At 38.9% G+C, this 21,855-nt stretch overlaps 8 protein-coding genes across 8 annotated transcripts; 5 read left to right on the top strand and 3 right to left on the bottom strand.

Moving 5' to 3' along the window:
- Window positions 1-1,014: 1,014 nt before the first annotated feature.
- RHIMIDRAFT_240039 (cytochrome P450) lies at window positions 1,015-4,837 on the top strand (the record flags this gene model as incomplete). The annotated part of the gene is made up of 6 exons (XM_023609295.1): window positions 1,015-1,322; window positions 1,384-1,651; window positions 1,702-2,659; window positions 2,716-3,118; window positions 3,171-3,416; window positions 3,469-4,837. 6 exons carry the CDS (start codon window positions 1,015-1,017, stop codon window positions 4,835-4,837), a joined length of 3,552 nt encoding a protein of 1,183 aa, XP_023463634.1.
- A 102-nt stretch (window positions 4,838-4,939) lies between these two features.
- Window positions 4,940-7,063, bottom strand: RHIMIDRAFT_240038 (WD40 repeat-like protein; the record flags this gene model as incomplete). The annotated part of the gene is made up of 4 exons (XM_023609294.1): window positions 4,940-5,359; window positions 5,411-6,646; window positions 6,699-6,889; window positions 6,940-7,063. 4 exons carry the CDS (start codon window positions 7,061-7,063, stop codon window positions 4,940-4,942), a joined length of 1,971 nt encoding a protein of 656 aa, XP_023463633.1.
- Window positions 7,064-7,474: 411 nt separating this feature from the next.
- On the top strand, window positions 7,475-8,480 carry RHIMIDRAFT_40581 (thioredoxin-like protein). The gene is made up of 5 exons (XM_023615211.1): window positions 7,475-7,714; window positions 7,770-7,805; window positions 7,857-7,978; window positions 8,028-8,194; window positions 8,249-8,480. The coding sequence occupies exons 1-5, from the start codon at window positions 7,596-7,598 to the stop codon at window positions 8,261-8,263; spliced, it is 459 nt and encodes a 152-aa protein (XP_023463632.1). The 5' UTR covers window positions 7,475-7,595; the 3' UTR covers window positions 8,264-8,480.
- RHIMIDRAFT_40587 (uncharacterized protein) lies at window positions 8,278-9,060 on the bottom strand. The gene is made up of 3 exons (XM_023615212.1): window positions 8,978-9,060; window positions 8,538-8,925; window positions 8,278-8,471 (listed from the first exon to the last, which is right to left on the bottom strand). Exons 2-3 carry the CDS (start codon window positions 8,731-8,733, stop codon window positions 8,332-8,334), a joined length of 336 nt encoding a protein of 111 aa, XP_023463631.1. The 5' UTR covers window positions 8,734-8,925; window positions 8,978-9,060; the 3' UTR covers window positions 8,278-8,331.
- Window positions 9,061-9,405: 345 nt separating this feature from the next.
- Window positions 9,406-11,230, bottom strand: RHIMIDRAFT_261276 (uncharacterized protein). Its single transcript, XM_023611515.1, has 7 exons — window positions 10,976-11,230; window positions 10,767-10,927; window positions 10,445-10,718; window positions 10,141-10,394; window positions 9,916-10,078; window positions 9,560-9,862; window positions 9,406-9,505 (listed from the first exon to the last, which is right to left on the bottom strand). Exons 2-6 carry the CDS (start codon window positions 10,775-10,777, stop codon window positions 9,593-9,595), a joined length of 972 nt encoding a protein of 323 aa, XP_023463630.1. The 5' UTR covers window positions 10,778-10,927; window positions 10,976-11,230; the 3' UTR covers window positions 9,406-9,505; window positions 9,560-9,592.
- Window positions 11,231-11,557: 327 nt separating this feature from the next.
- Window positions 11,558-14,004, top strand: RHIMIDRAFT_261255 (uncharacterized protein). The gene is made up of 2 exons (XM_023611514.1): window positions 11,558-11,935; window positions 11,986-14,004. The coding sequence occupies exons 1-2, from the start codon at window positions 11,574-11,576 to the stop codon at window positions 13,631-13,633; spliced, it is 2,010 nt and encodes a 669-aa protein (XP_023463629.1). The 5' UTR covers window positions 11,558-11,573; the 3' UTR covers window positions 13,634-14,004.
- Window positions 14,005-14,029: 25 nt separating this feature from the next.
- On the top strand, window positions 14,030-15,148 carry RHIMIDRAFT_40567 (uncharacterized protein). Its single transcript, XM_023615210.1, has 2 exons — window positions 14,030-14,080; window positions 14,135-15,148. Exons 1-2 carry the CDS (start codon window positions 14,049-14,051, stop codon window positions 15,117-15,119), a joined length of 1,017 nt encoding a protein of 338 aa, XP_023463628.1. The 5' UTR covers window positions 14,030-14,048; the 3' UTR covers window positions 15,120-15,148.
- A 2,152-nt stretch (window positions 15,149-17,300) lies between these two features.
- Window positions 17,301-19,962, top strand: RHIMIDRAFT_261253 (uncharacterized protein; the record flags this gene model as incomplete). Its single annotated transcript, XM_023611513.1, has 3 exons — window positions 17,301-19,188; window positions 19,247-19,365; window positions 19,415-19,962. Coding segments are annotated over exons 1-3 (2,420 nt in total), but the record flags the coding sequence as incomplete, so codon positions are not given.
- Window positions 19,963-21,855: the final 1,893 nt, after the last annotated feature.

The following is a 21,855-nucleotide window of genomic DNA, read 5'->3' as shown; positions in this document are numbered from 1 at the left end:
GTCGCTCCAAGATGTCGTGTTTTGTATATTTTGCATTATAAATTTTCGAATTATGCGGCATTACTTAAAGAAAAGACTGTACATCGATTTGCCAAAAAAGAAGACGACATAGTCCTTTCCTTAAGATCAACCCGTTATTGTATATATTGGAGTTTAGGGACAGCCTATATGTATCTTCTGTTGTTACAAGCCTCTTCCTATCAATCGATATCAACCATTGTTTGTTTGGATGGCAATATGGATATTCTTTATGGTATCAGCTACCTTATTTAATAATTTTACATGAGACAGAGCTATCTGATTGGTGTCATCAGTCTTTTGTAAAGCGTAATGGTTGAACAACAGATGGAGAAAGAGTTTAGCACTCTGATTCGCATCCCTTCTTTGCCAGAATATAACGAAAAGTTTGCTCCTCCCTTTCCTTTGATTTTCTTCACGCCAAAAGCCAATCGTGTTAAGAGAATGCGAGTCGATTTTTTGAAGGAGATAAAGCATCCTCTAAGCCTTTTTCTATTTTTACGTTTTACTGTATCCCATCTGCATTGGCTTGCAAAAGACAATATCGCAAACGGTAAAAATTCACCAGCTAGCTATGACCAGTAATATCTGTGATATTGACATTGATATTCAAGAACATGTGCTGCCCTTTCAATGCGTGTTCCGTACTTCCCCACAAATGTGGATAATATTGGATCTCAGTTTGCTTCAATTCTCGTGACACGAATAAACGGCTGTCCATTACGGAAAAACTGGTTACTATTGATCCCGGATAAACATGCAGATAAAGCCATATGACGTATTTGGACAATTAAAGAGCATAGCCAGAACGTCTGATCTACATTACGTCTGTTAATGTACTGAGCTTATTTTATTACAAAAGGAGTAGCGGAAAAAGTAATGCCTAAACGAAATAGCCGTCACCCTTTTCCAGGTCTCTAATGATTTATGCAATCCTATAAATAATCGCGTTCCCCCTTTCTTTTTTTTTATTCTTTTCTTACAACTCTAATAATCATGACAGAAATAACAGTAAGAGCAGTAATTTTACATAACAAAGCGGATAAGGATGGAGAAATTATCGAATATACAGAGGATACAAGTATGCCCATCTTTCGTTCTTTCATTGCAAAAAAGCTTGGTCTATTCGTTCCATTAAATGAAATCCTCATATACGATCTTAAACAGAAGGAGTTAAATGACATGGAAAATATCAGACAACAAGAAATCATTTACATATCCGTACTTGGTGGCATTAAAGACAAAATCCCTGGTCCAAGAAAACTCCCTTTTATAGGAAACATTTATGATCTTTTACCAAACCTGTAAGACAGTTTTTTTTTTTTTGCGAGTACAAAGAATGAAGTATTTACATTTCTTCAACAGTATCGAAGGCTTAAAGGTTCTCTTTGACAATTATGGGCCCCTCATTGATATTTCTTTGTTTGAGACTCGAATGATTTCCACAAATGATCCAGTGATTGCAGAAGCATTTGCCAAAGAATCCGAATTTATCACCAAGATTATCTCAGGAGGCTTACAAGAGATCAAAGAATTTGCTGGAAGTGGCCTATTTACTTCCAATACATCTGACCCTGACTGGCAGTTGGCTCACAAACTTTTAATGCCTGCATTCAGTCCTCGTGCAATTAAAGTAAGGTTACATTTTATTGTTACACTAACTGATCTAATATTCTCTTTAAGGCTTATCAACGCGAAATGGCTGTGATAGCACAACAGACGATCAAGGTGTTCGAATCATTCTCTCCAGAAGAGCCTGTAGAGATCTTAAAGTGGACTACAAACCTGACATTTGAAACAATTGGTAAAGTTGGCTTTGGTTATGATTTCCATCTACTCGACAGTCGAGACACACCACAACATCCATTCATCATTGCCATGAACTACTGCTTAAAACAAGCTTTTACGCGCTTCAAACAGCCTCGCTTTATAAAAAGTCTTCCTTTGGAAATGAACTATCGCTTTGATCGAGAGCTTAAGCTGATGCACAGAATTGTTGATGAGGTTGTTCTAGAAAGAAAAAATAGCCCAGATGCCAAAAACTCGGAAAAGGATCTGCTAGGTTTTATGCTGAACGCTCGTGATGAACACAACTTGGGCTTAAGTGATGAAAATATTAGAGACCAGATCGTTACGTTCTTGATCGCTGGCCATGAAACAACATCTGCTACACTTGCCTTCACGCTCTACGAGTTTGCAAGAAATCCTAGTATTCAACAAAAGGTTCTGCAAGAAATCGCTGATGCTGGTATCACGCATGATAAGATTCCGTCTTCAGAACAAATCAACAAGCTTCGCTATCTTCGACAGTGCATGAAGGAAACGCTGAGACTATACACGCCAGTACAGGTCATCAACAAAACCTGTGTCAAAGACTGCGTCGTCTCTGGGGGTTATCTTATCAAAGGAGGAACGACTGTGAATGTGACTTCTCAGGCAATGCATTGGAATCCAAAGGTATACCCAGAGCCCTACAAGTATGATCCTGATCGATGGTCTCCAGAAGAAGAACAGAAGCGATCTCGTTTTGCTTGGTTACCTTTCAGCAATGGTCCTCGTGCTTGTATAGGTATGGCTTTTGCCATTCAAGAATTTTTAACTGTGCTTTCTATGCTACTTTCTCGATTTGAATTTAAATACGGTATACTATTTATATGGAAAAACTGTGTTTCATCTTCTTACCTTTCTCTTCATTAGACGGACCACCTATTCAGAGAGATTCAGCTAGTCCTACAGCGCGCCCTCTTAACTTTTTTGTCCATATTCATCCTAGAACCAATATGCCAAAGCCTTCTAACGCTAATGAGAGCGGAGAGACTATACCAACTCAAAGGACAGCAGAGCCTGTCATTGATATGACTCGTCCTATGTCGGCAAACATTAGACCATTACCCCCTATCACCTTTCTCTATGGCACCCAAACTGCTACATCTCAAGATTACGCAGATCAATTGGCAAAGCAGGCAGCAAATTTTGGATTTTCCGATATAACTGTGAGTACTATGGATAAATGGAAGGTGCTAAAGGAAGGAAAATATAATGGATCAAAGGATAAACACTCCGATGGGGAGCTCTTGGTTGTTTGTACAGCTACTTACAAGTAAGTTTGATAAATAATGACATACTGCATGAACCTGACAATATTCTTATAGTGGATTGCCTCCAGATTCTGCTGAACAATTTGATTTGTTCCTTAACACTGCCTCTGAAAGAAATAACAAGACAGTCTTGGAAGGACTTCTCTATACTGTGTTTGGCTGTGGAAATAAACAGTGGCGAACGTATCAACAGTTTCCTATAAAAATTGACAAGACTCTTGAAGAACTTGGCGCAGAGAGATTCTTCCCTGCCGGTCAAGGCGATGCTGATAAAGACATTGATTCTGATTTCCAAGATTGGTAAGCTTTTATCATTGACCAACTTATTCCTTGTTACTCATTCTATAAAAAGGGCAAAACACTTCTGGATGCACACTTTACAATACTATAGTATCAAGCCCAATCCTGAGAGCCATATGGTTCCTTTTACTTCAATGCAAGGCCAATCAGATATCCATGTAGAAATTAAATATGTTGAGGATGTCCCTGAAAGTCAAAGCAGGCCTGTATCCGCAAATGCAACCATTCTGACCCGACGCGAGCTACAGTCATCGGATGCAGGCAGAAGCACTTGTCATATTGAAATTGACGTATCCAAGCTTCCTCCCGTGGATTCTGAAGCACTGTACAGACCTGGTGATCATTTAGAAATACTACCTGCAAATAGTCCATCACTCGTCTCTCGTATTGCAGAAAGCTTTGGCTTCGACTTGGATGCCGTGTTTGAAATTGTACCAGAGTCTCTCAAGGGTGTTTCTCCTCGCTCGCTAGCAGCAGAAATCCGTGGCCGATCTTCTGTCAGGGACGCGCTGACCTACTACGCAGACTTGCTCTCGCCTCCCTCTCGCAGTTTGCTCTTTGTGTTTGAACAAGCGCTGCGCCAAGTAGATCCTGACTCTGGTTCTCAATTTTACAAACTAGCTATACTTGGAGACGACAACCGTGATCAATATGGAGAGTTCATCGCAACATGTCGCACAATAGCTGACCTAGGCGACCAATTCCCTCAAGTTAAAAAGCTCGATTTTGCCTCTTTCTTGGGCACTGTGCATGTAATGCAAACACGTCGATACTCCATCTCCTCCTCATCGCGTGTCCATGGTTATAACGCGACAATCACAGTAGGTGTAGTGGATGATGTTGTGAACGATAAACACTATCCTGGCCTGGCCTCATCATACCTCTCTCAAGCTCCTACAGGATCTTCCATTTCTGCTTCGTTTAGATCCTCAAGCGGTATCTTTAGCTTACCTGATGATCCACGTATACCTCTTATTTTGGTTGCAGCAGGAACAGGCATTGCTCCATTCATGGGCTTCTTACAAGAACGATCGCTTCAACCTAACGCTGCTCCTTCTACCCTCTTCTTTGGATGCCGACACCCTGAACATGATCATATCTACAAAAAGGAACTGGACGAATTCTTACACAAGGGTGTCCTTTCAGATGTGCATGTTGCCTTTTCTAGACTCAACCCAGAATCTAGCGTAAAATACGTACAGCATGAAATTCTCCAACACGATGCTGCCCTTTGGGAACTGCTCCAGAACGGTCCATCCAAATTAGGTGCCCATGTTTATGTGTGTGGTGCTGGCGCAATGAGTAAAGAGGTTCGAAAGGCATTCGGTGCCATTGCTGTCAAGTTTGGCGAAAAGGACGCTGATGGATTCATAGACAGATTGATCGAAGAGAAGAGATACAAAGAAGATGTATGGGGTTAATATGTATTTTGTTGGTTATCATCGTTTTTTTTTATTGTACGATAAATGGAATTAAAAAAAAAAAAGGAAAGAGGTTGATATACATAAATATACATTTTGCATTTATCTTCTATTGTTCTTTTTTGATTTTGGTGTAAATGCCATCTCCATACCACCCAAAGCAGTACGTGACACCTTGTGTCCTTCTCTCTGGACTCGGCTATTCTCTGACTTCAATCTTGCTGCAAATGACTTCTTGCCATCGTTTCTGCTTGTGATTCGTCCACCTTCTGTACCCATGCTCATCTTTATCTTCTTCTTTTGCACATGACCAGTTCTTACAGATGTGATTGTTGGCTGTTTGTCTCGCACCAGTAATCCACGTTCCTTACGAATCTTGGATACAATATCATCTTCGCTGTCAGAGTCGTCATTTTTAGAGGCATCATCAGAATCTGAAGCGTCACGAACATTGTTTCTGTTTTCTTCTTCCATCTCTTCATCATCTTCGTCTTCGTCATCAGAATTTACTTGTTTCTTTTTCTATAAAAGGAATATCAGTAAGAATATTACAGGAGAGAAAGCTCCACTTACAGCTATAGGATGCAACAATTGATATTCTTTAGACTGTTCATCCACCTGGAAGTCAGGATCAGCAAACATATCAGCAAAACGACTATCTTGCAAGAGTTCGCTTTTGCCACTCTTCTTGCCATCTCCTTCAGACATAAGTTCCTTAGCCAGTGCCTTATTGACAGAGGGCAGTTGTTTGACGGCACGAATACGTGATTGACGTTCCTTTTCAACCTTTTCTTTAACAACACGATCCTTGTACTCGTCATAAGCGAAGGGATTGGCAATGAGTCTAGCCTTTTCATAAAGTCGAAGATCAACAAAGAAACCGTGCATGTAGGCTTTGAGGACGTTGGTACCCATAAGATGCTCCAATCCAAGTGCCTTGAGTTCTTTGCGAGTAATAAACTTATATTCGTCGTAAATATCACGGTTAGGGTTCTCTTCCATTTCTTCTGTAAGGTTTTCCAAGAAAGAAGCCCAACGAGGAGCAGGACCAAGTTGAGGAATAAAGTAGGCACCCATTTGGATACCTTCGTTTGCTGTGTAAATCAAGCCGCTGTCTTCCACTGTGCACACATCATTAATATCTGTCTCGGGTTCAATTGAAGTAAAGTGTTTTCCGTTTGCACGGTCCCAGATCTTGACAATCTTGCAATCAGACACAATCACCTTGTCTCCTGCTGTCTCTGAGTCACTTGCACTTCCTTTATGGAAATGTATGCTCTTGATGGGAAAACCATATTGATGATCTTTCACAATTGTCGGCATAGGAGAACGTAAATCATAGAGTAAGGTGTGACCTGTTGTTGTACCCACAGCCATGGTCAATCCATCATTTCTAAACTTTAACGCTGACACTTCTAATGGTGAACTATCGTCTCTTCCGTATGATTCAGGAACTTCGAGATTAGATAATAAACCAACACGCGATTTTGATCGTGGGTCCCATAACTCGACTGTTCCTCTTGCTGTACCAAAACCGAAAAGCTGATGAGCAGGGTTAATCTCGACGCAGTTGACACCTTCTTCGGCATCAGTCGTAATTGAGTTTAAGAAACGTCCTTGATCCAAATTTAATCTGTATACTTCGTTTCCTGAAGCACTGAGTAAAAGATCGCATGAAGGAAAATGGTATGCAAGATCACGACCAAACTTTGGTATTCTTGTACGGTAATGAATGCCACCTTGAGCATGAAGTTCGATCGATCGATCGTTTTGTAAAAGTGCTTGCTTTGTCCAATCCTCAGACAAGATCTAGCTTCCAAATGAGCTACATGCATAATATACATCATCTATTTTAGTTTACCTCAAAATTAAGAGTTTCAGCATCTGTATGACGTTCGAATTTCATGGACATGTCTGCATATTCAAATACTCTCATTTGTGGTTTATATGTGCCTGTTGCTACAACAAACTTTCCATCTCGGGTTGTTTTTATACGATTAGATGCTTCTGGGAATTCAAAGTCTTGTATAAGTTCAACTCTTGTTCGATAATCTATATAGGAATTAGATCTAGTCGATAATCAATAAAATAAAAAAACTTACCAAAATCTCTTTTTAATTGCTTTTTCTTTTGACGAGCAAGCCAATCGGGAATAGCTCTGGAGCCAAGTCCTCCAGAGACAGTATATACTTTGATATTATTAGCTGTTGTAACTTGTAAGACCATATTTTTGCTTTAATGATAAAAAGAGAGAAAAAAGCAGTAAAGAAGAAGTGAAGTTTACGCCACTTGCACTGTTAGAAGAAATTCGGTCACACGTAGGCTGTAACCTCAGTGGCTTTATGTTTGTAATAATTAAAACGCAGACATTAAGCTCGTTGTCATGACAACCGCACCATGTTTGTATGGCATCTCACCAACCGCACGCAATAGATACTTCCTTCTTTTCTGTCTCATGTGATGAAAAGTTAAACTTTATAACTAAACTAACAGACATCATCTCTTTGGCGTCTTTTAAAGGGATGAGACCATTGAATTGTCGATCAAGTAAGGGGGTAAAATATCTGAGTTTAAAATAAACAACAACCTGATTAAAAATTTTATTTTTCTTTTTCTCTTTTTTCATATAAACATGGTGACTTTATTGACAGAGGAGCAAGGAGAAGATGTTTTGATTAGTAAAAGAAGAAGGCTATGTGAGAATGATGAGCATGACAATACGATAATAAATCCAGTACAGCGATTTTTTGGTGAATGCATGGTTGCACCAGATTTTAATTGCGCATCCATTTATAATAATCAAATCAGCCGAATTCAGTTATCCACCCTGCTTGGTCAATATAAAGCTGTGGCCCTCTTCTTTTATGAGGGAGACTTGTAAGTTGAAGAAGAAAGAATGAGTTAAGGAAGGGAATGCTGATATTACTTAAAGTACTCCGAGTGCAAGCAAAGATTTAATGTCTATAAAGTGAGTCTTTTGGATTCGTATTAAAAGCTTGTCTAATTATTGTATCATCAGTCATCATGTTGCAAGATTTGAATCATTAAATACAATTCCATTAGCCATATCTGCAGATACAGAAATGGTGCATTCAGCTTATATTCATTCAGAACTTGGCTTTACACCTTCCTTTCCTCTAGGTAAATATGAATAAAGATATGTTGATTGATGTTGACACATTGTACATAGTGGCAGATACCACTCGCTCCGTGTCTCGACATTTTAATACAATTCACCCATCCACTGGATTTACGCATAGAGCCGTATTTATTATTGATAGAACAAGAAAGATTCGATTTTCATTTGTCATTGAAGATAGTAGAATTATGCATTCTATGGATACCATTTGTTCCTTTGTAAGTTCACCTTTTTATATGAATCTTTGAAGCTAACTCTCTTTTTTTTTTAAGCTATTAACATTCTAACTTATTAAAGCCTTTTATTATTATTTAATCTACTCTTATACAGTATCTCGCGTTTGAAAATACAAGAATTATACAACTTGTAGCAAAGGAATAAAATCAAGTGCAAAAGTATCCACAGACTGAGGGAATTCGTATCTGTCTGTTTTTGATACTCTACATATTAAATTGCCAACAGGAACATCTATCAATACAAGCTCCATGCCAATTCCTAGAGTATATATTAGTCACCAGTTTATTCTCCCTCTGAATACACTATTTCACAGTGGATGCTTACCCATTATTAATACCCAACTGTTGCAATCGAATTGACTTGGCTTGGGTTTTTCTTGGCTAAACTTGCAGGCATATCTCTTAGTATTTTGGGAAGCTTGATACGGCCATCGTCCAAGGTATTTGTCGTCGACTTCTGTCACTTGATCTCTTCCGATCTTACAAGAGCTGAGTTCATCATATTCATATTTGAAAAGCATATCCACCTTGGAGCCAATAGCTTTTCTGGCCTTTCTTTCTTCTAAATCCAAGTTTCTACCGGTATTTTTTGCAAGAGAAACTGAGACGCTGCTTTTTTCACCAAGTTTTGCTATTATGCACTTATCATTGAGCAAGTTGTACAAGAATGACCACACTCTAAATGAGATGTCTGCTTCGGAATAAGGGAAACGCTACATGCACCAAAAGTTAGACTAATTCTACGAGCACTACCCCTACTATTACTTATGATGAAGTCTAACAAAGACTTTCAATGTGTAGCGTAGAGCTAAACATGACTTTTATAAAGTCCTCATTTTGTGTTCTTTTAAAGAAGAAAGAGATAAAAAAAGAGGAATGCTATTATTTATTCTAATTAAATGTCGTCAGGTGCTATCAACAAAGATGTAAGATCACTCACGTGTGTAATTGTGATAAATTCGTATTTTATATTAGAGAGAGTGAACTGGACAGCCTTAGGTTAGGCAGGCATTTTGGTTGTGTGAAGTGTATAGTGACTCTACATGTAGTACCCTAAGGAAGCGCCCATAGCATTAGCCTATTTTCTGGTCCGTGTGGTGTTGGTCAAAAAAAAAAAATAACATTATACATTTAAAGGAAAAGAAAACATAGAGCATGCGCCGCATTAGAAGTCAAAGTTGAGTCAATAAGGGTTGTGTTAGGAACAATATACATTTATTAGGCGTTTAATTATTAATGACAGCTGTATTCTTTTCATGTTCAAACGTCAAACACTTTAAGCAAAAGTCAGTGCTATATTAAAAGAAATAAAAATCTTTCATTACACATATTATCTAGTGCTCTTACCGCCTGGCAAGTTTGTTCAGTATGAAATCTTTTTTATTGGGCTGTAAGATCTTCTATGACTGTCGTGCCTCTTAAAGAGGTAACAATATTGGTAATAAATTCAACCGTAGTTGGTTCTCGATTGACGTGCTTGTCAAGGTAAACAATGACAAACACAGCATGACGATCAATTCGCATAAGATAGTAGGTACTTCCGATTACATTATCAAAAAAATAAATAGGACCTGCCTTTGGATCATCCAATCTTACTCTACTTCCTTGAATGATGGAAATGATACCAGGTAAATGCTTAGTAGGTGGACTCTATAGATAATATCAGGGTTTTGATACTTTCTTGTATGAATCATGCTACTTGCCTTTGGATGACAAAAAATGAATGGAAAGGAATGAATACCTTGAGGTGCTTCATATGTCTTTCCAGGATAGATGTAACCTTGAGGATGAAAAGGAGTCTCTGGAGTCACTTGATAGACGAGACTAATACTATGAGCTCCGAACCTTTTTCTAAAAGTAGCTATTCTGCATGAAAAAAAAGTAAACAAACAAATAATGACCGCCCCTTTGTTTTCCTCTTTTCTTACTGGTCAAAATAATCAATCGTGATACCTTTCCATAAAGATCTTTCTGGATCTTCCTCATGAATGACTGTCTCTTTCTCCAATAAGATTTGATGAAAAAATAAAGTCATCTTTGCTGTCAAATTCTCCAAGACTCTTGTATACCAATGTATGGTATTTGGCCATACTTTTCCTTGTTTGGTCAATTTGGTATCATTTTTGAACAAGGAGAATCTCCAAGTGGATAGTTCTTTTGTTTCATCCTGTCTCTGAGATGACTTTTTTTTTGATGCATTAGACACTAGTTGGTCTATCAACAAGGCTTTACCTCTGGGTAAGTCTGTTCTTTACATAATTGTTTCCATTCTGATAAACATTGTTTGCTTGAATAAAGGGAAATACAAGTGTCTTGAAACGCATAGTTGGTTATAGACGTTCTTGCTTTCAACAGCATCAATAGAACATTAATTTCCTTTTTGACACCCAATCCCAATATGCATAAATCTCTTTCTAGATCAAACATGGTCTTTTCTATTTGCTCTAGTTCTGTGAGAATGTTGTCAAATTCACCCTTTGTTGATTGTGCCAAGATAGCTTGATAACTTGAAAGCATGTTAGTCAAATATTCTATAAAGAATATATCATTTTACACGTTGATCATTTCTTTTCTCGTATTGCATAAATGAACAAGTGCTTCTAATATTCGTTTTATGCCCTCTTTTGAGTCTATTGAAAGTGTATTGTTTGATTCCAAGTAGGATATTTCTTTGGATAGTTCGAGTGCTAGATTATGATAAATGATTTCAAGTGACTATGATGGTGAGATGTCACTTTTCTCATCTTGTTTTTATTTCCTTACAGTTTCCTTTCTCATCACAAACCATCTTGAACGTAAAAACTGAAGTGAACTAAACGTACTTTCACAGTGACATAGACGAGTAAAGATGGTTCCAATTGGTTGATATATCTACTAAAAGTCAATACAAAAGAAAAAGACAAAAAAAAGTCAACACTTGCTTTCATGAGCTTATAAACTAGTTTATTAGCTGCAGTATAATCAAATGAGCCAAGTGCCTGTAAAATATATTGACAATAGTCTAATTCCATATTAAAGAAAAAAAAAAAGGTTAAACTACGCCACAATACAACAGCAAAAAAAAGTTTCAATGAAACAAGACTAAACTTTAAACGATCCAATAGAAATTTGTTTATGCATTTAAAAAGTAGATCTACAACCCAGTCAATTACCAAGTACTTGGAATGTCGTCATTTAAAAATAAAATAAAGGCAGCTTAAGGTGATCATGTGTTTTTGATCACAAGGACACAAGGCAAATTAGACTTGGTGATTCGTTTGATGGATGTGGGGTTCAAAGAAAAGGTGACACTGATTTATTATAAATAGTCCTTCTTTTTTCTCTTAACTTTCTTTTCCTTTTTCCCTTTTTTATATTCATCATGAATTATCCTGAATTACTCAATAATTTCTTTTATGACCCTTCTTCAACTACCTCAAGTTTGAATCATGTTACGACACCCGACCTTTTTTCACCAAGCTTCCTAGACGCATTAAAACAAGAACAAGATTATTTGATGACCATTCATCCTTCTATCATCACTCATCATTCACCTTCAAATACTTCAATCTCTTCTCCAATTAGTAACTATAGCAATCATAATGTCCATACCACGCCTGAAGATGACCTTATTATACGTCTAAGACCTTTCATTCGTCATTATTTACACTCAAATCAAGGAGAAAGAAAAATAACCATCTTGACAAGTAAAGTGGCTCAAAAGAGCTACGGAACAGAGAAAAGGTATTTATTATTTTTTTAATCATCTTCCTAAGCTAACCACACATATGCAGATTTTTATGCCCTCCTCCTTCAACCATTCTGTCCGGCGCTGATTCTTGGTTTCCATTAAATCAATATTCTCCAGAGATCACCGTTCAGATCACAGGTGAACAACCCGTTCATCAAGCAACGATTGATTGGTACCAAGACAACTCTTTACTTGATCCATCTTCTGCTATTTCCGCTGCAAGACATGGTCATGCTCTAAAAGGAAGCTGTGTATCCAAACAGTTGCACATAAATGATGCTGATGAAAAAAGAAAACATGTACAAGCCCACGTCAAGATCAACCTGGGACATGGAGTGTCTTTAGGCACATTTGATTCAAAGAACATCAAAGTGATCAGTAAACCATCCAAGAAACGACAGAGTTTAAAAAATATGGATCTCTGCATTCATCATGGATCCACTGTGGCGCTTTTCAATCGTGTTCGATCTCAAACGGTCTCAACGAAATATTTGGGTGTATCCTCTCTACCAGACTCTGGTACCTGTTTCGTCACTCGAACATCCTCTTGGGACCCCTTTCTGATCTGGATTGTCGACTTTCATCGCTCATCCGATGCACCGGTACCCAAGCATCATCCTGATAATCCGCATTATCCTGCACCTCCTGCTATCGCCATTCAAACTTCAGCTGGCCAATCACCAATTGCGCTTCATTATAATCAGCCTATCGTCTTGCAATGTGTCACAACCGGTCTCGTTAGTCCCGTCATGATCATTCGCCGTGTTGACAAGGCTAGCATGGTGATGGGCGGAAATCGTGTAGACGACCTATCTTGTCCCACTGGTGGTGAATATGGTGATGAAGCATTGGGTGATCCTGTCTCTCAATTACATAAAGTCGCATTTCAAATCGTGCAGGATCTTTCTGCTGCGCAATATCATCGAACCAAGTGCCCACCTTCGGCTTACATTCCTCCAATGACAGAGTGGTCCTTACCTGAGACAAGTCCAAACACCACTTATCTTGCTTGCTTGAACGAAGTGGTTGGTATGCATAAAGCAGTCAGCGGACGATCGATTGTCAGCCCACTCGACCCAACCCGCCATGCATATGAAACAAAACCGGGTCGCAAACGCCGCTTGTCCTATCAGCATACGCCATTCCCTACCAAGCCGAGTCTGAATCGCCGTCGGGTGAATTCACTTAACGACGGTCTGCTGCTCTCAAGGCATGGCGCTGGCCGCCGCTTGAGCGATGACGGTACAGACAGCTACTACCCATTGAATGGGGATTGTTGGACTGAAGACGTATCGGATGCCTCTGTTTGGACCATTGTTGGTACAGACTCTGTTACTTACTCTTTTTGGACACCTCCAGAACATCTCCTTTTGAATTCGCCTTTTTCTTCAGACACTGCCTCTCCGATCACTCCTTTCCCTATGGTTCATTCAACTCAGTATGATCAAGGCATTCTGACTCTTACTGGAGACAAGTTCTCTGATGAAATCACTGTTTGGCTTGGTGATGTCGCTGTCAACACTGAATTGAAATCAAAGCAGGTCTTATCTTGTACAGTGCCTGATATGAATGAATTGAAAGAAAGCACGGCTGTTCAATTAGATACCAGTATAGGTAAATACATAATACCTATTCTCTTGGTACGTAAGGATGGCATTGTCTATAATCCTCAGCTCTTTTTTACTTTTTAATCTCTATGCCCTTCTTCTTCTTTATGCATATATGCTGCTTTATGTTTTTTTTTTTTAATTGTATATGTATATAATAATATATTTGTACTTTTTTGTAACTATGACAAAAAGAACGTCAATGATTCGATGTGATTCAGTGAATTGTCCTATCTCCCATGACATCAAAATAACAAAGTAATATAAATAGATCACTCCATGGTATTGAAATAAAGGGGAGGAAAAGAGAAGAAGAGTGAGAAAAGGTTCTTTTTCTGTTTTGTATATCTTTCTCTCTTATCGATAGGCACACCAACATACAGACAGATAAGTTAGTGAGAGCTTCAATTGTGACGAGATATAAAGAGAAAAAAAAAAGCCCTAGTTTTCCTTCTCTTTTTCCCTTTTTTTTTTTTCATACAAACATAATAATAGCAACATGAAAGTAACTCATTCACAAAATAATAACAAGTAAAACAAGAGCTTTCTTTCAATAAAACCAAAAGAGATTAACTTGTAGTTCAGTAGTCTACTTTCCTCACTTGATAATATCATTAGCTCATCACAGTCTTGCTCATCATCAGAACGCATAGGGTCTAAACGTAGCTACAAGAGCATTCAACCATCGCCATCACTAGACTATGCAAACAAACGAGCACAAAAAGAAAACTATCGACACATATTTCATGAAAACAGCACAAAGACACCAAGTTCCATGAAAAAACTTGTTTCACAGACGTTTACTACAGACGAGCATCATGAGCGAGTAGAGTCTACAAAGTCAAGGCCAACCATGGGTGGTAAAACGATCGGTTCGATTGCAAAGACAACAGACGATGAGCCACCATTGTCTTCTCAGGAATTAAAATTGCTAAGCCGCCGTATCAATCCTCTTGAGCCACTGCCCTCACCTCACGCTTCACCTCGAAAGCCTCCACTGCCGAATATCAAAAGGCAGCACGCTCGTACACGTCAGTATAGCTGTGAGCCGTGTAACAAACACTACAAGACTCGTAATGGCCTTGTCTATCACTTGGAACGATGCAAACACCGCAAGTTGGAAGTCAAGGTGATCATTCAGTGTGTTTGCTCACATAATGTCACAGAAGGTACCATGATCGAATGCACACAGTGTCATACCTGGCTTCATATCAAATGCGTACAACCAACAGAAGAAACAACCTTTGTTTGTCCTCGATGTCTGCCAGCCGAAGATAATAAGACAGAAGAGGATGACTCGTTTGATTTCTCCAACCTGTTTTCAGAAGACTCATTTAATGCCTTCATGGACGAACAAACTGCAGGTCTGTGGGGATCAGACTTTAATTCGACAGATTGGTATAATTCAACAACGGATATTCCTTCTTTATTACTATCTGATAACGGTCTCATGGATGGTTATCCCACTTCTGAGCTATTATCGTCATCCAATGTGCCTTCATCTCCACTGGAATCAGACTGGCTTAATTTCACTAATCTTGACGATGATGCAACAAATCAAGAAGCTTGAGAATCTTTGTGTTTAATAAAAATAAAACAGAGAAAAATTATATTTCTGCTTTTTTTACCTTTTTTTTTTTTTTTTTTTTTTTTTTTTTCTTGATACAAAAAAAAAAGACAATGTCAAATAAAGGTACTTTATTATATCATACATTCTTCCTTCCTGGCCCTTTACATGTGTATATATTTAGATGCTTTGGCTGAAGAAAGGAAAAGGAGAGTATCCAAACGTGCACAGAAACTAGAAGAAAAATTAAAGAATAGATCAGTCACTTCATTGTTTGACACAGACGGTGATTTGAGTAAACACAACATCATCGAAGGCAGTCGACGGACACGAAAGAGAACAGCGTCTACAGAGGAAATCCCAAATAAACGCAAAAGACTAGATTCGCGTGTGTTGATCAAGAATGCTCGAGATAAACTGATGCCGAAACCAACAACAGAGCTGGATAAAACGAGAAATGAAGCTATTTTGCAAAGACAACATGAGCTAGAAAAGATACTAGATCAACACGAGCGTAAAGTCAAGGAATTGTATCATCTTGAAATGTATCAAAACATGCTTGATTTTGATCCCAAAAAGAATCTTGTCAATGATCTTATTTATCAAAAGGTAAGTAACTTGCTTTTTTTTTTTTGCTTATGCTTAATACTGTATATCATAGTTCATACAAGACTTTAATTTATGGGATATTGCTTACAACACATCACAGCACAAGAACACAGTCCAGTTACTCGAAAGTGTCTTTAACAGTACAAAGCAGGCAACAACGGCAGCAGCAAGCTCCAATTACCAGGCCATTCGTTCGGGTACGGGTACACGACGACTGATAAAGCAATACAAAAAGTTGAGCGACTATCTTTCCACCTTTGTTACTGCTATGGATGATGAAGAGATGACGCCTGAGGCTCGTGAAGCGCTTATCGAAAAGGAGCGTAGTATCTGTCAGCGCTTGGATCAGTTATACCAGGCCGGCGGATTCACCACACAACTACAAGCTATTGCTCACCGACGGCCGCATCAGCCCCCAAGACAGCACGATCTCTTTCACGATACGTTGTTAGCACATGTACAGTCTTCAGCCAAATTATTTGCGGCCAATAGTAAATACAGGAGAAACATGGCACGAAAGTGCGCAAGAGCTGTTGAGCGGTATTGGGAAAATATTTGGGCGCAAGATGAACGTGCAAAGAAAGAGGAAACGAAACGGTTGATACGGTTGGCTAAAGTGGTGGCACAAGAAGTGAAAAAGAAGTGGAAGATTGTTGAAAAGGTCTGTGAAGCAAGGCAAAAAGAGTTATCCAAGGAGGCTCAAGCAAAAGAAGGCAGACGACATCTTGAACTCATCTTGGAACATTCACATCATGTGTTGGGTATGCGGAGAGAAGAGCTTGATAAACAACTGGAAGGATTGGATGAGGAATATGTTTATACAGATGAAGAGAACCTGAGTGATCACGTTATTGAGCAAAATGACGAAGAATCAGACGAAGATGAGCTACACGAACTTGAGAACGATCAAAGTATGTCCGTGGAGGATTTAGTAAAGAAATATCAAGAGCATTCAGACGGAGAGTTTACACAGACACAAGAAGAGGATGATGTGCCCATAGAAGAAGATGGTATGAGTAATGATGATGATGAGGAGATCAATGATCTGAATGAAGACGCCCAGCTGTCCGTTGAAGAGTTGATAAAAAAGTATAATTATACAGAATCAACAGATGAGCATGCTGAATTCACGCCTGGATCCGATCAAGAAGAGGACATACCACTAGAAAATGACGGAGAAAGTGAGGATGATGATGCTGAAATCAACGCGCTGAACGAGGATGCTGATTTACCTATAGACCAACTATTGCAAAAATACAATTATTCAACACAAGATAACGTAATACAACTGAATGACGAAAAAGAGATACCCCTGAGCGCTTTGATGGACACAGAATTTGCTGGAGAACAGTCAAGGGAGACAAAAGATACCACGTTATCTCCCGCTTCTCCTTCACCATCTGATACGTCTTCCACACGCACTCGCCGTTCTTCAAGGAAAATACAGCCTACTGGCAATACACTTTCGACAACCAAAGTACGTACCAAGATACCTTTTCTTTTGCGTGGTACACTACGTGAATACCAACATGTGGGCCTTGATTGGCTCGCCAGTCTATACAACAATGGTTTGAATGGCATTCTTGCTGATGAAATGGGCTTAGGAAAAACAATTCAAACGATTGCTTTACTTGCTTACTTGGCGTGCGAGAAACGTGTATGGGGCCCTCACTTGATCGTTGTGCCAACAAGTGTTATTCTGAATTGGGAAATGGAATTCAAAAAATGGTTACCAGGATTCAAGGTTCTCACTTACTATGGATCACCCAAAGAGCGTAAAGAAAAGCGGTCTGGATGGTACAAGCCCAACGCGTTTCATGTTTGCATCACTTCTTACCAACTTGTCCTTCAGGATCAAAACGTGTTTCGACGAAGAGCATGGCAATACCTCGTCTTGGACGAAGCACACAACATTAAAAACTTTAGATCTCAACGATGGCAAGTTCTTTTAAACTTTAACGCCAATCGACGTCTACTGTTGACAGGCACGCCTCTTCAAAACAATCTGATGGAGCTTTGGTCACTGCTCTACTTTCTGATGCCGAATGGCGTCTCACAAGACATGCCGATCGGATTTGCCAATTTAAAAGAGTTTCAAGAATGGTTCTCACACCCTGTTGACCGCATGATTGAAGGTCAACAAGGCATGGACGAGGAGTCACGAGCGGCCATACAAAAGCTTCATACGGTATTAAGGCCTTACCTGCTGAGAAGAGTGAAAGCCGATGTTGAAAAGCAGATGCCTGAAAAACACGAGCATGTGGTGTACTGCAAACTATCCAAACGACAGCGCTTTCTTTATGACGATTTCATGAGTCGAGCCAAGACAAAAGAAACCTTGGCTAGTGGCAATTTCTTAAACATTATCAACTGCCTCATGCAACTGCGTAAAGTGTGCAATCATCCGGATCTATTTGAAGAACGCCCGATCCTGACGAGCTTTGCGATGGACGATGAGGTACAAACGGAAGGCTCCTATTTGGAATCGTTGATCCGTCGTAGATTTAATGTGGTTCAGCCGATGGAAGGAGTGAACTTTGATTTTTTGAACCTGATTCTGCAGCACCCCCATATGAACCAAATGAGCCAAATGGTGGCAAATGAAATTATCAGATTAGCCGCTACTGAAGCCATCAGCAAAGTGATTGCCAATCGGCAACGTCACATTGCCGCCGCGGAGGCTCGGGGAATTGTGTCCAAAGATTACCACGACCTGAAAAAGTATGCAAAATATCGAGAGATGCAAATGCAGATTCAATGCATGAAGCGGTGGGAGTCAATTCAATACGTCAATAGCATGCGCTGCGCACGAAAGCCTTTATTTGGCTCTGATTTAGTAGCGCTCTTGAGAAGCATGACGAGCAGCTATCGCGATCGACTATTTTCGTCAAGTGCTCGGATATACATGAGCCAATGTGATGCAATTCGTGAAATGGTACAAGGGTACAAGGGGCGCATATATAGTAATTTAGATATCCTGGAGCAGTATGGATGTGTTACACCCAAGGCTGTTGTCTGGCCCAAGGAACGTATTCTACCCTATGAAGGGCAACTACAGCTACAACAAGCCAACAGTATAGACAATGACATCTTTCATCCTATCCGGTCAAGGCTTTCGATAGCATTCCCTGACAAATGGCTAATTCAATACGACTGTGGCAAGCTACAAAAGCTTGATAAGTTACTGAGGGAGCTAGCAGCTGGTGGGCATAGAGCATTGATTTTTACACAAATGACTCGAGTGCTTGATATCCTTGAAACGTTTTTGAACATTCATGGTTACCGATATCTACGTCTCGATGGTGCCACCAAGGTTGAACAACGGCAAATCCTGACTGAGCACTTTAATAGTGATAAGCGTATTTTATGTTTTATTTTATCTACGCGAAGTGGAGGCTTAGGCATCAACCTGACAGGCGCCGATACAGTCATTTTCTATGATCTAGACTGGAACCCCTCAATGGTAAGTACCCTCGTGGGTTCTTTGGTTTCATGTTGCATCAACTTCTTTTTTTAAATAGGATAAACAATGCCAAGACAGAGCACATCGTATTGGACAAACGAGGGATGTACACATTTATCGATTTGTAACAGAATACACCATTGAAGAAAATATATTCAAAAAGGCGAACCAAAAAAGGTTAGTAAAGCAATAGATGATCAACAGGAAGCTAACAATTCATGTGTAGAATGCTAGATAATGTGGTTATTCAAGAAGGCGACTTTACAGCTGACTTCTTTAATAAAACAGATTGGTGGCGAGAACTTCCAGAAGTGGTTGGAGCAAGCGAAAGATCCGTTTATACCCCCGTGGATTATGAGCAAGCCTTACTTGAGGCCGAAGGCGATGAAACGGATGCACAGGCTGCAATGGTCGCACGTAAAGAGATGAATATGGATGACAATGACTTTAATGATACACCTTCAGCTGTCACACGCCAGTCGAGCGAAGCACCTTCTCAAGCGCCCTCTCAAACTGTTTCACAAGCCAGCCAAACAGAAGACCCAACGATGGACGAAGATGTAGAATTGAATGTGGGGCATGTGGATCAGTACATGCTCCGATTTTGGGAACGAGAAATGCTTGGTATTGACCTTGGATTTGGTGGTTTTGCAAATGAATAAAAAAAAAAGAGCGACTACGTCCGCGCACCTTCAATTTTTAACTTTAAAAGGAAATTGTTTGTGATATATCACGCTGGAGATGGACCTATGAAGATGCATATATATATATATAAATATAAATCAGGGGTGAACAAGTTTTTTGGGTTAAAAGCCCCCCATCTCGGCGCGCGCTTAGCAAGTCTTTGAGCCTTCCCCTTTGACTAAATCAAATCAAGGGTATTTCTAGAATAAATTATAAATGAAAGGTGTTACAGGCAAGTAAATGCATGGGTGATACAAGTGTAACTCGCTCATCTGTCATTAAATGAAAAGGTAACATTTTATAATGGTAAGGCTTGACATTGAGGAACCACATTTATAGAAATTTTCGAGTGCTGTTTAAAAAAGATCAAAAGAATAATGAAATATGTAGTTCTGAAACCATAGCAACGTGTTCCCTCCTTTTTTCCCTTTGCGTTGCTATGTTACACTACATATATGCCTGGTGCAGATAATGACATCCAGAAGAGAAAAAGAAAAAATTAATATAGCCATAAAAAGGATCTTGATCGCTGTCTAATTATCTGTCTGTTTCCTTTACTATTTTTTTTAACTTGTAGAATACGCGTATCATGACGCCCTTTGAGATTATGCAGATACAACCTGCATGAATTGCATACGAACGTGCACGAAAACGCGCATAGTTGTTCATCTGATCTTGTCTATTCTCAAGTTAGAAGCGCATAATCGAGTTGGATTGACTTTAAAAGGAGAAACAAATAAAAAATTTTTTCTCCAGAAAAAAAAAGGCTAGTCTCCAAGATTTTCTTTTTCTTTATCAGCGATTTAACTGTATACGTTTTGATACACAAGGACAAAGTGATGACTCATTTTTTTACCAGGGGCCATTCACTTTTTTATATTAATCAAAACAAATGAAAGAATATAACTCTTTAATGTTTATAATCAGCTTAAATGTATATCCATATGAAGTGTAATCATCAACTGCGTTTAAAAAAGTCTTTTTCTTTTCTAATCTTTTCTTGCAGCCTATTTACTTTAGGAGTTGCATAAACGTGAAAATGAGATATTCGAAGGAGAAAAACTGGATCTTTCAAGATATTTAGAGACTTCAAAAAAGGAAAAAAAAAGAGCACTTCGATTTAAGCAATCAGGGATATCAGCCAAATAGTGTCCCTTACTATATGAATAAAGTAATCCAGCAACTTGGACATTCACCAAATGAAGAAATAAGGTATGCATACAGGTTATTTCCCCTTTTTCTTGTATGAACCAGACTACTAGATAACAAAGTAGATGCTATTTACCAAAATGAAATGCAATGCAGGTAAAGGCACATAACGAGTAAAGAGAAATAAATAAAGACCAAAAGACCAAAGAAAATCTTTAACTTGCACAACCCCTTGCACCCCAAGACTCCTTTTTTTTTTGCATATATATTCTCACTGCCCCGACCCCCTCCTTTTGGATGTCTCATGATAACATAAAGCCGAGCATATACGTTTTATCCTACAAACGTAAAGTAGTATAAATACGATTACATGGTATCAACAGGAAGCGGTCTTTCTTCTCACTTTATTATTATCAGTATGGGTTGTACAAGTCCTAACTATTCTTACAAATACTCCATTGTTCCTTTTCAAAAGATCGATCGTAATGTGTTTGAAGTCATACCTACGTTATACTAATGTATTATGCGGTTTAAATAGAAATATAAAAAACATATTACATAACTGCATGTTACTATGCAGTGTATGTGCGTTCTAGACGTTCTTAAATGTATTTGCTTCATGTGGCGTCGCAGTAAAATTAGAATGGGGTTTACTCCGGGGCTATTTTTGACGCTGGAAGGTCTTCTCAAAAAGGAAACGTAATTTTTTTTTAAATAGATGAGGCGGCAGGTTCGGGCGAATATTATCGATATGGAAACGAGAAATATTATTATTAGTTTAATTTTAAGCTTTGGGATATGTATAAACACCCTTTGTTGCATAGTAACCATTGT

Source organism: Rhizopus microsporus (genome assembly GCF_002708625.1).
Source record: "Rhizopus microsporus ATCC 52813 unplaced genomic scaffold scaffold_15, whole genome shotgun sequence".
Lineage (NCBI taxonomy): Eukaryota > Fungi > Mucoromycota > Mucoromycetes > Mucorales > Rhizopodaceae > Rhizopus > Rhizopus microsporus.
This window is presented reverse-complemented; position numbering and strand designations above follow the sequence as displayed.